The 16,401-nt window shown below is 43.0% G+C and overlaps 1 protein-coding gene across 5 annotated transcripts in view; it reads right to left on the bottom strand.

Annotated features, from left to right (window-relative positions):
* Window positions 1-6,538: 6,538 nt before the first annotated feature.
* PLEKHA4 (pleckstrin homology domain containing A4) overlaps window positions 6,539-16,401 on the bottom strand; it is an 82,102-nt gene continuing 72,239 nt past the window's right edge. For 4 of the 5 annotated variants that reach the window (XM_081970782.1, XM_081970780.1, XM_081970781.1 and 1 more), the window contains 4 exons: window positions 15,036-15,118; window positions 13,633-13,794; window positions 12,957-13,122; window positions 6,539-9,927 (listed from right to left, as the gene is read on the bottom strand). In XM_081970782.1, coding sequence (XP_081826908.1) covers window positions 9,329-9,927; window positions 12,957-13,122; window positions 13,633-13,794; window positions 15,036-15,118 — 1,010 coding nt within the window. In that variant the 3' untranslated portion in view covers window positions 6,539-9,328. Of the gene's footprint in view, window positions 9,928-12,956; window positions 13,123-13,632; window positions 13,795-15,035; window positions 15,119-15,178; window positions 15,232-16,401 lie in introns of all 5 variants that reach the window. The other variant, XM_081970783.1, reaches the window with a different exon arrangement.

The following is a 16,401-nucleotide window of genomic DNA, read 5'->3' on the forward strand; positions in this document are numbered from 1 at the left end:
CTGTAATGAGTCTTATCTCATATATTAATTTCACCTTTTAAGTTGCATTACTGAAATAAATGAACTTTTGCACAATATTCTAATTTTTCGAGTTTCACCTGTATACCCCTTGGCCTTCATCTCAAGCTGCAGTCTGTTGAATACATCATCCGTCCCCACTAAATTGTTTCCTTCATGATGTGGACCAGAGGAAGGATGTGCTGGCATCCTATTTCCCCATCTCCATTTTGCTGTCATTGGGTACATGAAAGGCTGAAATAATCATGCTAATCATCTTCAGCATTGTTGTGGCTCTAGAACAGCAGTCATCACCTGGTGGTCCGTGAGAAAATTTTGGTGGTCCAGAGAAAAATTATTTGCATTTTTTATATTGCACTAAATCTGGGGTCTTCAAACTATGACCCCTGGGCCGGACGTGTGCAATGAACATTTGTGTTGCTGCAGAGAGTCTCCCCCTTTGGGGTCTTTTTGTGTGGGTGGATGAAATTCTGACTTAGGTGCAAACTAATATGCTTGGGCCTCCTGGTGAGGGGCTTTGGGTGAAGGTTGGAGGGCCTTGTTCCAGTGGGACTGCATAATGGCCTGGAATTGGCTGGCCATCTCAGCCCGCTGAGCCTTCAGCAACCATCATAAACATGAGTCAATTGCCCAACATTTGAATTTCGGTCATGTGACCATGGGGATACTGTAACGGTCGTCAGGATGAAAAACAATAACAATTTACTTTTTTCAGTGCCGTTGTAACTTTGAATCAGTAGTGGGATTCAGCCGGTTCGCACCTGTTCAGGAGAACCGGTTCTTAACTTTCTAAGAGGTTCGGATAAATCTTCTTTTGGTTTTTTTCCACTTTACAGGGCTAATCCTGTAAGGAAGGCAGGAAGGAAACATTCTGGTGTTGTTTCTAACTTAATCTTTATTGCCCTGCTTACAAAAACTGCCTCTCCGATTAACCCTTATTATATTGTAACAGCTAAGGAAAAGCGCCCATCGATCTGAGTGATGTTGAGTTGGCTACGCCCACATGGTCACATGATTACCAATCCCTGCCTTCCCACCTGGTCATTAGGACAGAGAACCAGTTGTTAAATTATTTGAATCCCACCACTGCTTTGAACGGTCACTAAGTAAATGGTTGTAAGTCTAGGTCCACCTGTATTTTTTATTCTCTTCTTGCCTTTTCCTGCCTTTTGTCTCATTTTTGCCATTAATTGTTTTGACATTTGCTGACATTTAACACTAAACAATAAAATTCTCTGCCTTCTGCATTAGTGGCCTACGCACTTGCTCTCTTCTCTAAATACAAGAACTGACTGCAAAAGTGTTGGGTGCCAACTAATCTGGAATTTATCAACAGAAATAGGGATAATTTTATTTCAGCACTGTCTAAGAACATCCATTATTTTGGAGAAAAATCAGATTATTTTACTGCAGTGCTTGGGAAGAGAAAAAACAGATGCAGATCAATGGTAGGGGTAGCAACCTTCATGCTGAAATTGTTTTTTTGTTGACTCCAGGATGGGTGGGGAATAACTCAGCAGTGGCGAGAGGCAGAGAGAATAGCTTGCTTTGATAGTGACCAAATAAAATCACAGCAAAAGTAGGATTTTTGAACTGCAATCTATAGTCCAGGAAATCACCTGTTCAATGCTCATTTTCCCTGCAATTTGTTCTAATTTCTATCCTCTTTCTTCATTGTTTATGGTTACAGAAGCACTAATTTCATTACATGTGTATTGATTGATATTAGTGCAATTTAAATGAAAAACAAATATTTTACAGAAAGAATAGACAATTGCAAGAGATAGCAGATTGGAAAAGAGTGAGATGGTGAAACTGCAAATAAATAAGTCACGTGAAGAAAGAAAGCCTTTTGGAAAACTGAAAATTGGGACTTTTAGAGAGACTTTAAGGCTGGCAATAAGATGGGTAGAAACCAAGAGATTCTAACGGAATGTTCTCTGTAAGCCAAGAGTTCAAAGAATTGTGTTTTGGTATGCAAACCATGCTTTGCAGCAAATAATAGATTGTATGATGCAATTAGGAATATGGATCTGAAAATTATTTATCAAGATTTAAATAGTTACGATTGATGGGCAAAAATAAGTGAACAATTGTAAGTTATCAATAAATGGCAAAAAAAAAAAAACCCACACCAGAACAAGTAGATATTTTATTTAATATTTGTTAAAGATGGAGAGAAGGAAAAAAATAAGATGTTCAAAATATGGCAAAAAGTATAGTGAAAATAACGTTAAGAGAAGCAAAACTGGCTGTAGGACTCACTACAACAGGAGTCCCCAGCGCACGGCCCACTACCAGGCCACAGAAGAAATGGAGAAATGGAGCTTGGAGTGTTAGATATCTACAATAGTAAGTATGGTTTCCACCAAGTCCTCTGTTCCAGCGGGAACAGAGGTTTGATTCTATTGGCTGAGAGTCTGACCGCTCCCTATAAAAGGGCTGCTGCCAGACCCAGTGTTTGCTGGATTGTTCACACTTGTTGTTGCTGTTAATAAAGAGCTGTTGCACTGTTAGCCTGTGTCTGCCTATCCATTGTCCGATCTAACACTGGTGATGAGGATGGGATTGGAAGGCAACTAGGTGAACTAAAAAGAACACAGAAAATCCAGCAAGTTATCCAGCCCAGAGCTCAGTACGGCATCAAGCAGCCATTTTCAAACAGCAAGCTTAAATCGCCCTCGCTAACAAAGGAATGGCCATGCACGCCACACCGACTCCGTATGACCCAGTCTCCGAGCACTGGGAGTTGTATATGCTCTGCTTTGACTTTTTCCTAGAGGCCAATGACCTTGCAGGCATACCAGCCAGCCGGAAAAAGAACACGTTCCTTGGGTACTGTGGCCGGAAGGGTTCAAGATGGCAAAGAACCTGTCAGAGTTGACACTGCTGCAGTTGGTTGCCTGGTCCACACTCCAACAAATGCTCAAAACCCACTATGCGCCGAAGCTGTCCAAATACGTTCGCCAGCACGAGTTTAATACCAGGAATCAGAAAGAGGGTGAAACGATAAATGACTGTGTGGCAGCACTCTGCAAGGCTGCCTCATACTGTGATTTCAGGGACCTGGATGACCTGATTCTGGACTGCATAATATGTGGCGTACAGGACATTAGCTTACAAAGGAGGTTGCTGGCACGGTCAAATCTCTCTTTACAAATCGCCCTGGACGAAGCCAGGGCATCAGAATCAGCCATCAAATCGACCGAGATTTTGCAGTGCCAGAACGCGGCCCCAGAAGCACAAAAGAACACCCGCATTCATTGCAAGGCCACAGAACCCGAGAGTTCTGAGGAGGAAGAAGATGACAGCTACTGCATGCACAGTAGCCGCACCCAGCCGGTGCGCAAATTCAAACATCTCCCACTCTGTGCTAGCTGTGGTGATGAGCACTCCAGATTGAGTTGCCATTTCAGAGACATGACCTGCCAGCGCTGTGGACGGAGGGGCACATAGCCAAAGTGTGCCAGAGCAAATTCCCTGAGACAGCCTGGCAGCCCAGGAACGTGCAACACCACCGGCCGAAGGCCAACCCAGGAGCCTGGCAGAAGCCCCCAAGATGATCCGAAGGGGACAACAGAGTCACCTACCACACATCGATCAGACAAGTCCGCACCAGGCAGCCAAAAAAGCTGAGAGTCACTGTCCTAATACTGGACTCTCCATGCAAAATGGAAATAGACATGGGGTCTTCTCTGACAATTATCCCTTGGTCGATCCTGAAGAAGGCTATCCCTAGCCTCACGAAGCAGCACCTTCGCACCCCTGACATCTGCCTAAGAGATTACCAGGGGAACCAATTCCACATCGTGGGCCAAGGCTCGTTCCGCATAAACTTCAAGCAGTTCAGCGGAAAACTCCCAGTGACAGTGGTCAGTGGCAACTTGCAAAGCCTCCTAGGGCTAGATTGGTTCCAAGCCCTGGGCCTCAAGGTAACCGGTATCAACGCTGTGACGAACACTCCCACACCGTACATTCTGAAGGACAATTGCGCTGAGGCCATATTTAAGGAATTTGAGGACATGTTTGGCACCGGTCTGGGTAAGTATGTGGGGACCCCAATATCATTTAATTTGGTCCTCAACATTGCCCCAATCAGGCTAAAACCCAGGAGAGTGCCTTTCGCTCTCCACCCTAAAATTGACAGGGAAATTGACCAGCTCGTAGGCCAGGGAATCCTAGAGCCGGTCGATCATGCATGCTGGGAGACCCTTATAGTGACACCTGTCAAATCTGATGGGTCAGTCCGCATCTGCGCGGATTAAAAATGCACAATTAATAAGGCACTACAACAAAGCGCTTACCCTGTACCCATTGTACAGCATCTCCTCCATTCACTAGGCCCAGAAAATTTTTTCGCGAAATTAGACATGGCCCAGGTATACCAACAATTGCCTGTAGATGGCGCTATGGCGGAGGCCCAAACCATTGTGGGGTGCATTCAAATGCTACCACCTGCAATTTGGTGTTAGTATCGTCCCTGGACTGTTCCAAAGATTCATGGAACGGCTTTTGCAGGGGATCCCAGGAGTCATCCCCTATTTCAATGACATCTTGGTATCGGCTGCAAACGAGGTGCAACTTTTGAAACGAGTACGCACAGTTTTGGCCAGAATTCAAGAGAAACGCCTCCGTCTTAAAAAGGAAAAATGTCAAATAAATGTGCCAAGGGTCGAATTCCTGGGGTACCTCATCAACGGCTCTGGGATTCACCCGACCTCTCAAAAAATTAAAGCTATTCAGGACGCCCCTACATCTTGCAATCAAACTGAGCTGCAGGCGTTCCTTGGGCTCCTTAACTTTTACAGCATCTTTCTAAAACAGAAAGCCACCATTGCTGAACCCCTACACCACCCCCTAACAAAGAATGCGAAGTGGTCCTGGGGAAAAGCCAAAGCTGCCGTATTTGCCGCAGTTAAAACATTTCTGTCGGCCGAGTCCTTCCTCGTCCAATACAGCCAGGCCCTGCCTTTGGTACTGACCTGCGACACTTCACCTTTTGGTGTTGGAGCCGTCCTCAGCCACCACATGCCCAACGGGACTGAACCCCCAACATAGCTTTTTATTCCAGGACCCCATTTGCCACAGAACGGAACTACAGCCAGTTGGACCGTGAGGCTTTGGCTGCTGTGGCTGGGGTAAAAAGATTTCACGAATACCTCTATGGGTGGGATTTTGAACTCATTACCGATCACAAACTGCTTTTGGGTTTGCTGACTGGGGACAGACCAACTCCTGTGTCACTATCATCGCGAATGACAAGATGGACCATTTTCTTATCCGCTTATTCCTACCGGCTTGTTCACTGACCTGGCTCCACTTTGGGACATGCAGACACATTGAGTTGCTGCCCGTTGCCAGAACTTCTCGCAGACCCTATCCCCGAGATGCCAGTCTTGCTTATTGACTATTTAGAGACTGGTCCTATCTTGTCTACCGATGTGGCCCGCTATTCTGCAAAAGACTCCACTGTAAAACAAATTATGAACTGGGTGTGGAGGGGGTGGCCCAAGAGGCCTGTGGGGTCTGAGTTCATAATGTATTTCTGTAAGCCTTTGGTGTGGAGCTTTGCTCACGCAAGTGTTTGCCGCTCACACAAATAGAGCTTCGCATATGAGCACAAGCACCGTTTGCTCGCGCAGAAAACTTGGTATGCATGAGCGGAAGACGCACTCTCACAAATGGAGCTGTGTACTCACATACACTGCCCACCTCTGCTCTACAATGATTCCAATCCTTTTGGTAAATAGGAATTGTCTCACAGAACTCTAAAGGCAGGCAAATGCCTACAGGATATGCTATCCTGAATTCCTGCTGGAAAAAATATGTTTAAATATTCTCCAAATAGCAGAACCACATTTTGGCAAATTCATTCTCTTTTCAGTTGCATTTCCTCAAGTATTGTTCCACTTGTAAAACTAGGTAACCAAAAGAGATAGCTGGAACTCTGCTCCTGGATTATTAATGTCTAAAGACTATATAATTTGTAGACAGCACATTCTTTTGAAAAATACGGCAAATGCCAAAAAATTCAAGGGACGAGAATGGAATGAATTGGCCAAAATGTCATTGTTTCATTGTGTTTCCTAAGAATCTAATCATATTCCTCCAAGATTCAATTATTCCTATTTCTTTTGTTTCTTGTGTGTGCTTGTGTATGAAATTGTGTAAAAGAGAAATTGGGTGAAAAGTATTCCTCATTTATTATTTGGAAGTAGCTGTGATGTGTAATTCTGAAACACTTTCTCTTAGAACTGTACATTAAAAGAATATTTACATTTTAAAGGGAATTTGTAAAGAACACATAAACAAATTATTTGGACCATAAAGCAGTGAAGCTAAGTTAAAAGTGGAAGTCCCTTACTAGGCATTGGCGTTACTGATTTCACTTATTTGGAATGTAGAACAAATTTTCAGATGTTGGTTTTTCAAATCTTTCCCACTCAACTTCAGAGTGGGTGGCTGCTTCCAAATCCTAATCTGTCAGCATTACTCAATGAATAGGCAAAGGCTCAAGAGATACATTAAAATGTTTATTGATTACACAAATTGGAATAATTAACACATGGAAAGGCTTAGTGTTTAAATGTCAGAGGAAGTTCCCGCAGTAGCTGGCACATTCTCCTTAAATACAGTAGAACTATTCTGATTCTTAAAAGGGAATTATAATTCTGCATGGGAAGACAGGTGCCTCAACAGAGCAAGGAGCTGTTACAACAGGAATCTTTGGCTGCTTTGTTCAATTCTTGAGCTTTTGTCCTGCAGGATAGGTTTGGGTGCTATTCGTTAACCCTCTTATCAAAGTCTGTACAAGAATCTTTTAAGCAAGTATAAATTTCTCAGCTAATCTACCTCAGCAATGTTGGTGTTGTGGCAGAGTAGGCCCTGCTGAATCTGTTGGGACTATTAGAAAGACTTTAAGGCTGGTGGATAAGTCTAGACAAACATGAGCTGGCAGTCAAGAATTAAAATTTCTGCTTTTCTTTGCTAATCTCTACTGGTTGCCCACATGTTGTGACCTAGCCATCATATTCTTCCTATCTGATTCTTGAAGATTGCTTAGACAAGTCCCTGCAGTTTTCTTGGCAAGTTTTTGCCCCCCAAAAAGTAGTTTGCCACTGCCTCTTTGTTTGGGCTGAAAGAAAGTGACTGGCCCAAGGTCACCTAGTTGGCTTTGTGCTAAGGCAGGGCCACAATTTACAGACTTCTGGTTCTTATCCTGATGCCTTAACCAGTACATCAAACTGGCTCTCACATTATGGTGACCCTGTTTAATTCTCCAGCTAGCTTCCAAGTAAGCAACTCCTTCATTTAGGCTCCTACATTTCAGAAATGGAAGGAAATGTCCATCAGGGTCAATAATTCCTATCACTTCTTCAGCTTTTCTAACTAGCTCTTTTCCACACGTCATTTTTTTCCCCTGAAACCACTCCAATTCCATTCAGTGTATTCTTACTTCCCACACTACTCATCACTTTCCTGTTCATTCCCTTACTGACTTCTCTACCTTTGTTTGCTGCAGCTCTAGGCAAAATGACATGTCCATTCTGGTCAATAACTATGGGATATGTTCCTGCACAGGCCACCGACTGTTTGCACTGGGAACAAGTCAGCCAGTCTTGAGTTGCCTTCAAAATATAAATCACTGCCTTTGTTTTAAGAGGCACCCATTTTCATGAGAAACATTCCTTGTGCTTGCTAGGACAGATCCAAATGTTTTTTTTCAATACAGCCATTGCCCAATCGTTCTCCCCACACAATCAAACTATTCTTTCTCTTTCCAATTGGAGATAAAACTCCCATTCAGAGATCTTAATGGCGGTTTCCTCCCAATGTTTTCTTCTTCTTATGCAAGTACAGCTGCTTCTTAAGTCATCTAGAAGGAGAGCTTGCATTTTGATAGGGCATCCCAGGAAAATAATCCTTATCTCTGAAACCCCATCCCTATTTACAGAAAAAAAGATATACATTTACAACCCAAAAGATAACCTTAATAAAACAAATTATTAAAAGATATAAGCAATTGCTGGAAAAAAAAAACCCTCTCTGTTCCTACGTTCACACCCAGGAATGCTCAAATAACTGCTGTTATGAAAAGGGGGTGTGTCCCCCCCCCAAAAAATTGCAATCTGGGAATTGAATAATGTCTCAACAATGGCAACAGTGCTGAAACATAGTTGCTTGCAAGATGGAATGAGAAATTATCTCTCTGAAGCCAGGAATCTCTGCAAAGTTGTAAGCAAAAGTGAAACGCGAGTTCTAATCCCACCTTAAGCATAAAAGCTGGCTGGGTGACTTTGGGACAATTAACTAATAGACGGTAAGTTCTGTCCCACCTTAGGCATGAAAATCGACTAGACGACTTTGGGCCAATCCCTCTTGCTCTCAGGCCAACTCACTTTCTGGAGTTAGCATTGTAAGGGAAATAGGATGAAGGGAGAGTATTCGCTATGTTTGCCATGTTGAATTATTTATAAAAATAATAAAGGTGGGATTTAAAGCTGCATCTTTTAAAAAATGGAGAAAGTATTAGTATCATCCAACTAGGATGTACAGTATGATATGACTTTGGAATGGCTTTGTCGAATAGGAATATCTGCAGAGACCAATGGTCAGGAATATTCACTGATGTCTATCTATTTATCAAATATTTGTACATCTTTAAGTATGGTAACCTTATTTTTTAGGAGTTCCCCATTATAAACAGGCATCTATACAGATACCTTAGCTTTTTTTTTTTCTTAAAGGGGAAACACTTCCTGAAGCAATCTTGGTGGATTTTGACCTCCTAAACATCAAGGAGTAAGAGCATTCTCTGCCATAACTACTAAACTTCTTGAATACGTATGGATTTGAAATTGAGTGCTCCCATTTCCCAATCCAGTATATAAATCCATAGACCAGTGTTTCTTAACTTTAGCAACTTTAAGATACTTTGAAGTCCATGTATCTTAAAGCTGCCAAGGTTGAGAAACACTGCTATAGACTGAGACCATGGAACTCATCATGATTTATTTCTGGGAGCGTCTAGGACTGCAGCAACAACAAAAACTAAACAAAAAAATCATGGTTTTTCTAGACTAGATGAGTTGGTGAGAAAGTAACTGAGAAAATTTGATTGGGAAATACAGATGATATGCTGGAGATGTTCACATGCAGGAGATACGGTGTTTCTGATCTAAAAGGCCAAGGTTTTATCTGTTCTTATTTTGAATATTTGTAGGGTTTAGAGCAGGCAACCATCTCCAAGACTTGCCCCTATTCTTTTATGACACTTTAGATCTTCTCTTCTTCCCACTTCAGTTAAAAACTAAAAACTTGATTTTATCAAGGTGACCTTAACAGGCTGTGCCATTTCTCCAAAATATGCTGCCACCTGTTGAGGCTCACCTCTCCAATGGATGCATCTCCCATTGTTTAGGTTTGGATTGCCGATTAGCTTTTGATCAGCTGCCCACATCTCTAAGTCCCATACAGGAGGCAGAACCCAATTGTCTGTTCTGCAAAAACATGCATTCCAATTGGTTGCCTGAGGCAAAGGTTCCTCCCAATGAGGACCACCAAGTAGGAATGGCTCCTCTCTGGCTGGGTCAAACAGGTGGGATGTCGGCTGTGGAGTCTTCAGCTTGGATGGCAACCAACTTTCCTCGCAAGGGCAAGGCAAGGACCAGTCAGAAGCTTCTGAGGCACTTAACATTGGTTTGTTTGCTTGGGGTGAAGCTGGCACCTGATTTGCAACTGTAGGGTCAGTGCTACAGCTGGGACTCTGAGTAATAGTTTGATTGTGTCCATCTGTTGTATTGCTAGAGTCTAGCTTTATGCAGGTGCCATCCCCAGGAAAATAGTGATGGTTCAAGCCATCTTCTGAGGCAAGCAAATCATCTAGGGAGGAGCGAGAACTGGTCCTTCCTGGGGAGAAAAGGACATGAACTAAATTAGAAAACCTTGATCCATCAATCACTCAAGCTCTATAATTACTTGACATATATAAAATGGTCAATAGTTTCAGTAAGAGGGCAATATTATCCAACATTGGCTGGTCTGGAAGCTAAGCAGAGTCAGCTGCGGTTAGTAAGTGAAGGGGGGAATGACCAGAGAATTACAGAGCAATTGGCTAGAATAATGATACTGAATTGTGGCTACCAGACAAGGTGCCCTTAGTACAGTATTGTCAGCTACTACTTCATTCACATCTTCCAGGAGGTAGTATAGCCTTGGCTGCAAGGCCCACAAATGCCAAAGTCAACTGATTGTGACAACTAGAAGACAACTACAAACCATATTTTTACATTTCTAACAAACTGCACAGAAAGCTGCACAGAGGGCTCCTGTGAATGAAACGGTATTGCAGAAAAAGCTTTCTGATATGTTCGTTCATGGTGTTGCTTCTTGTAAAAAAATACAAAAAGAGAAATCCAGAGATAGCCCCCTCCTTGCCGGCTACAGAGAAATTTGTGGCTTTTTTAAAAAGAGTTTGGCACATAGCTTTAATTACAAATGTCCTGAAGGCAATTAATTGGTCATATAGGAGAGCGCAAAAATAAATGACAAAAAGCAGAAAGGATTAAACTAATCCCACTCTACTGTAAATGCTTCCTGGGGTTCCAGGCACGAGCCTGTGTTTTTATTATATTATGTAAGCAGTGATGTGTTTTCATCTGGCATCTTGGATGGGCTTCATCTGCAAATCAGTCTCAACAAACAACAAATGGTAGGTCCATGCATTGATAAGGGAGTAGTGGAACAACAATGCAGCCTCTGTAGCATTGGCTTGAACATCCAGGTAATCCTTGACCTACAACCATCCATTTAGTAACCCTTCGAAGTTAGAATGGCACTGAAAAAAGTGACTTATGACCAGGCCTTGCACTTAGGACTTGTAGCAGCAGTCCCACGGTCATGTGAACAAAATTCAACTTCTGGGCACCTGGAATGTATTTCTAGTGGTTGTAGCACCCCAGAGTCACATGATCACCATTTGTTCCTGACCAGTAAAATAAATAGGGGAGGGTTGGATTTGCTTAAGAACCATATGATTCACTGAACAACTGCAGTGATTCACTTAACAAACATATCCAAACAGGTCATAAAATCAAGCATGACTCATGATTCAGTATAGATGCTTGGCAACAGAAATGCGTGACCCAATTGTGGTTGTAAATCTAGGAGTACCTATTCAGGGCTCCATGGCTTAAATGGAGTTGTATTTGCTCACAGTGTTAATTCATCTGTCTTTATTCAATTCTTTGCATGCTTAAAGAGGGTTACTGCTTCTGTTTTTAAAGCACTGGGCCCAACCCATTAGATGGGGAACCCACTAATGAAAACTCCATGCGGCATCCTACATAGTACTTAGGCTATACTGAAAGGGCTATAAGCCAGGCTGGGTAGCTGTAAAAACTTTCCAAAGAAGAATGAATGAATTACTTCTGTATCATTGCCAGGAAAACATCATGGATCTGTCCAAGTAATCATCAGAAGCTGACTCAAGGGAGCCTTTACTTTTTTGTAAGAACATGTAAGTGAAAACAGTTTTATTATGACCTCTGCAGTTAACAAGGTCTGTATTGCGTGCAGGAGTTTGGATAGGAAAATGGATTGACCACAGAAAAAAGTCCAGGCAAGTCTTTATACACAGAGTTTTTAGTCTTTAAACATAGAGTCCCTCTATAAGGGAGATGAATAATTAAGAAATTTGATGTATAAATAAATAGTCTTCAGTTAAAAACCATTCATTCAGCCAGCATTCAAAGTTATGAAGGCCCTTTCAGCTGGTCTTCAAGTTGTGTTCATGCAACATGGCCATAGTTGTTATAAGCATGATCCAAATGCTTGGGAATTGGCTTGCAATTATGATTGCATGTCCCATGCAGTGTCCCATGTGGTGGTCATTTGTGATCTTCACTACCAGCTTCTGACAAGCAAAGTCAATGAGGGAAGCCAACGGAAGGTTAAAATGGGGATGATGTGACATCACAACTAAGGATTATAGGATTCCCTTGATGAACTGGAACTGCTATCATAAATCACATGATGTCATTCTTTACAACTATATCACTTAGTGATGGAGTTCCTGGTCCCAATTACCATTGTTAACTGAGAACTAACTGTATCTGTTGGGAAATGGCTGGCAGGAAAATAAAAATTATGACACTATATATCCGAATAAAACACAAAGGAAAATCATGTGAAGTTTAAGGCTCTTGGCCTGTATCTAAAACAATGATGATGTCCTGGGAATGCCTTGGAAAATGGGTGAATAAGGTAGACAAGTGTCCAGAAACTATAAAACAATACTTGTATAGAGGTGGTTCTCGGCTTAAAACAGTTCATTTAGTGACCGTTCAATGTTACAAGGGCACTGAAAAAAGTGACATGATTGTTTTTCACACTTACGACCGTTGCAGCATCCCCATCATCACATGATCAAAAAACAAACACTTGGTGACTGATTCATATTTATGACGGCTGCAGTGTCCTGGGGTCATGTGATCCCCTTCACTTCACTGTAGAAAGGAAGGTTGTAAAATGGGGCAAATTCACTTAGCAAAGGTTTTGCTTAGCAAAGGGAAATGTGTGGCTCAATTACAGTCATAAGTCAAGGACTCTCTATATTACTTGGCGAGTGCAGGTCAGAACAAGGCATTTACTTTCAGGCATATAAAAGGCAGAACGGGAGAACTAAAGAGGAGATGGGCAATTAAAGAGGCTGTGAGTTGTACATTTTGGATCACGTTTTGCAAAAAAAACCACCCCAAAACATAGCCTCCGGGGGCGATACTCTTGCCTATTAGGGATCTGAGTCAGGATTTTACCTACTTAGGTGCATCACCATCCTAACATGGAGCTATTTGGGGGAGAAAAAAAAACCAGGGGATCAAAAGGCAGGACATACATGCTTGGGACAAATAAACAAACACAGTGACCTATCCTAGTACCTGTGAGGAGTTTTCCCCGCTGCGAAGCCTCGGTCGCCAGCGCATAGGAGAGCTGCATTACTCGCTGTCGCTCCCACTCAGGGGTTGGGGGGCACCGAGGAGGCTTGACTTCCCCAATTTGCATTCCCTCCTTGGGTGATGACTCAGGGGGGGCATTGGGAAGGGGCTGAAGGAGAGATTAAACGATGGGAGGGGAAGGTGGCGTGAGCAACAGAGATGTAGCCCCAGCTCTTGACAAAGCACCCCTCGTTTCTAAGCTAGAAATTAAGCACACCATACTTTCCTTCTGGTTTTGATTTACAAAGCCTGGAAGACAATCCTTCGGTTTCACTGGATAAATGCGAAAAAATCACAACCACCCTTGGTGGAAACCTTTCCTTTCCTCAGCCCCCACCCCATCCCACCCAAGAGAGGGATGTAGCCCCCTTCACTCCTGTCTTTGAAGACCCAGTTTCTGGAACCTTCTTCGGGCTTCCTCTCAACAAACCCAAGTGGCTGGCTTCCACCACAGCATGAGAAACTCTAGAACTCTCTCCTTCTCATACCCAATGTATTTTGGCTCCTCTCTGGGCCAAAGAACCTCTCTCCCGCTTAGCGTCAGGGTGTTTCACTCAAGTGTCCACCCGACCCCTGCTGCTCTCCTACACTCCCCCTCCCCACAAGGCTTCACACCCACCCGGCTAGACCCATGCTTGAGAGAGTCTCGCCAGTGGCCCAGGGATGAGGGCTGGGCAGCCTCAGATTTCCGTTTGGCCTCCTGGTGCCGCTGCATCCTGTCCAGCTGTTCCTGGGCGCTCATGCGGGATCGCCGAGGGACCGTCGTTTCGGAAGAGGCCACCTGGATGTGAGGGAAGAAAGGAAGGTTGGGAGAAGTCACTGCTCAGGTGCCACATTTTTACCTCAGAAGGTTTTCTTCTCCTTTCAGTCCTTTATCACAACTGCAAACATGAGTAAGCTTCACCCCCAGGGTGATAGGGGAGCTATCTCAGCACCCTCTTTGTCTCCCCTGGACTGGGCAGGACTGAACTTTGGACCCCCTTTTCCATGAAGGGATGAAATCAGGGGTGAAATTCAGCAGGTTCTGACAGGTTCTGGAGAACCGGTAGCGGAAATTTTGAGTAGTTCGGAGAAACAGCAAATACCACCTCTGGCTGGCCCCAGAGTGGGGAGGAAATGGGGATTTTGCACTACCCTTTCCTTGGTGCCACGCCCATCAAGCCATGCCCACAGAACCGGTAGTAAAAATAATTTGAATTTCAATTTCCTTTCAAATCCTAAGCCAGCTTCCAAATCAAACCAATCTTCCAGTTGTTAAGGAACCCTATACTGCATCTCCCAAAAACGTTGGCCCTGCCATCTCTAGGGATACCATGATGTTATAATCCATATCCCTCACAGCACAAAGAAATGTGTGGCCCATTGCTGAGCTACTGCTTTGCCATGCTGGCATTCTTTTACCACCATTCACAGCCTTTGCCATCATTTGTGACTTGACTGCTATTCATCCATTACGACAAGAGTGGGGAACCGTAGCCCTTTTATGACTTGTGGACTTCAACCCCCACAATTCCTCAGTCAGGGCTGGCTCAAGAATTCTGGGAGTTGAAGTCCAAAAGTCATAAAAGGCCATGGTTCCCCACCCCTGCATTGCAACTTCATCCCTTTCCTCATAAATTCCAGAAACTGTTAAAAACAGTTGTTTTAGTTGCAGTTCCAAGAGCCATTGCATGTTCATGAAAATCTAGAAGGAATAAAATGACTATTTTAATCCCTTCAACTGCCATCTCTCATCAACCTTCCTCAACCAAATATCTTGGAACTATAATTCCCAGAATTCCCAGGTCACATCTGAAAAGCACTAGAGGAGAGCCAGGATGGCATTGCGGTTAAGGAATTGTTCCAGATCAGTGTTTCCCAAGTTCAAAATTTCGTGGACTTCAGCTCCCAGAATTCCCCAGCTATGGTCACTGGCTGATTTGGTAAGATTGAAAAAAACACTCATTTAGCACCATGGAGAGTCAATTTAACTCCATTCTCATGCTGCCTGGGGGGTAGTCAATGTCTCTCATCCCAACCTACCTCACAGGATTGTTCTTTGGAAAAAGAAAAGGGAGTGCTACGGATGGCACTTTTGAGCTCCTGGAGGAAAGGCTGGGTAGAACCTAACAAATAAATAAACAAGCAAATGAGAAAGGCAGAATAATTTTGCCACCCCATCATACCTTGACGATGCTGTGTTCAGGACCTTCACTTTTATGGATGCAGCCTTCAAGGTCTACGGAAGGGAAGGGAAGCAAAGAAAAAAAAACACCAACAACTCTCAAGATTAAATTTGCTATCTCTCTTGGTTTCTGCTTCCATCCCAGAAGAAGCCATTAGAGTAAGCAATCCAAGATCAAATCTTATAAATGCCATTCCTGTTAGTTGGAAAAGCATAGAAGGATCCATCATTCAATACTAATGCAAATGACAGAGGTATCCTGCTTCTCCCAAGGGAACATTTCCTGACCAATGGGAAAGCAGACTGAAATGGGAAGGGAAAGCGGTATTGTGGGTAATTAAGCAGGAAGAGATGAAATGGTTAAGGGAGGAAGGAGATGACCTGGCCATCTTCTCAAGCCTTAATTACATTAAGATTATAATATTTAGTTAGATGCCTTTATTCTATCCTAAAGTGATGGGCAGGTAATGCTTGACAGAATCCAAAAAGATCTTGACAGACTTGAATGATGAGAGTTTGTGTTTTTACTCTATTCTTATACTGTATCTGTGCAAGATGTGGGTAGGTGTGGAAGGACTTTATTATAGAATAGAATAGAATAGAATAGAATAGAATAGAATAGAATAGAATAGAATAACAGACTTGGAAGGGACCTTGAAGGTCTTCTAGTCCAACCCCCTGCTGAGGCAGGAAACCCTATACCACTTCAGACAAATGGCTATCCAATCTCTTCCTAAAAACTTCCAGTGTTGGAGCATTCACAATTTCTGGAGGCAAGTAGTTCCATTTGATGCGCCCTATCCAGAAAAATGAAATTTAATGTGCAGAAAGGCAAGGTTTTAAACCTGAGCAGGAAAAACCAAAGGTTAAAACCCAAGTATAAATTAGGCAAAACATGGCTCGAAAACCGTAACTGTGAGAGGGACCTTGGATCGTCTAGTGGACGATCACTTAAATATGAGCTAATAGTCTGCGGCAGCAGCCAAAGAAACGAATTCAATCCTTGATTGTATAAACAGAGGCATAGAATCAAAATCACGTGAAGTATTAGCAGCACTTTATAAAGCCTTAGTAAGGCCACATCTGGAATATTGTATCTAGTTTTGGTCACCACACTACAAAAAAGATGTTGAGCCTTCGGAAAAAGTGCAAAGAAGAGCAACTAAGATGATTAAATCCCGAGGATTAACACATAAGAAGAACAGTTGCAGGATTTGGGTTTGG

The sequence above is a fragment of the Natrix helvetica genome, assembly GCF_964273705.1.
Source record: "Natrix helvetica genome assembly, chromosome: Z".
Classification (NCBI taxonomy): Eukaryota; Metazoa; Chordata; class Lepidosauria; order Squamata; family Natricidae; genus Natrix; species Natrix helvetica.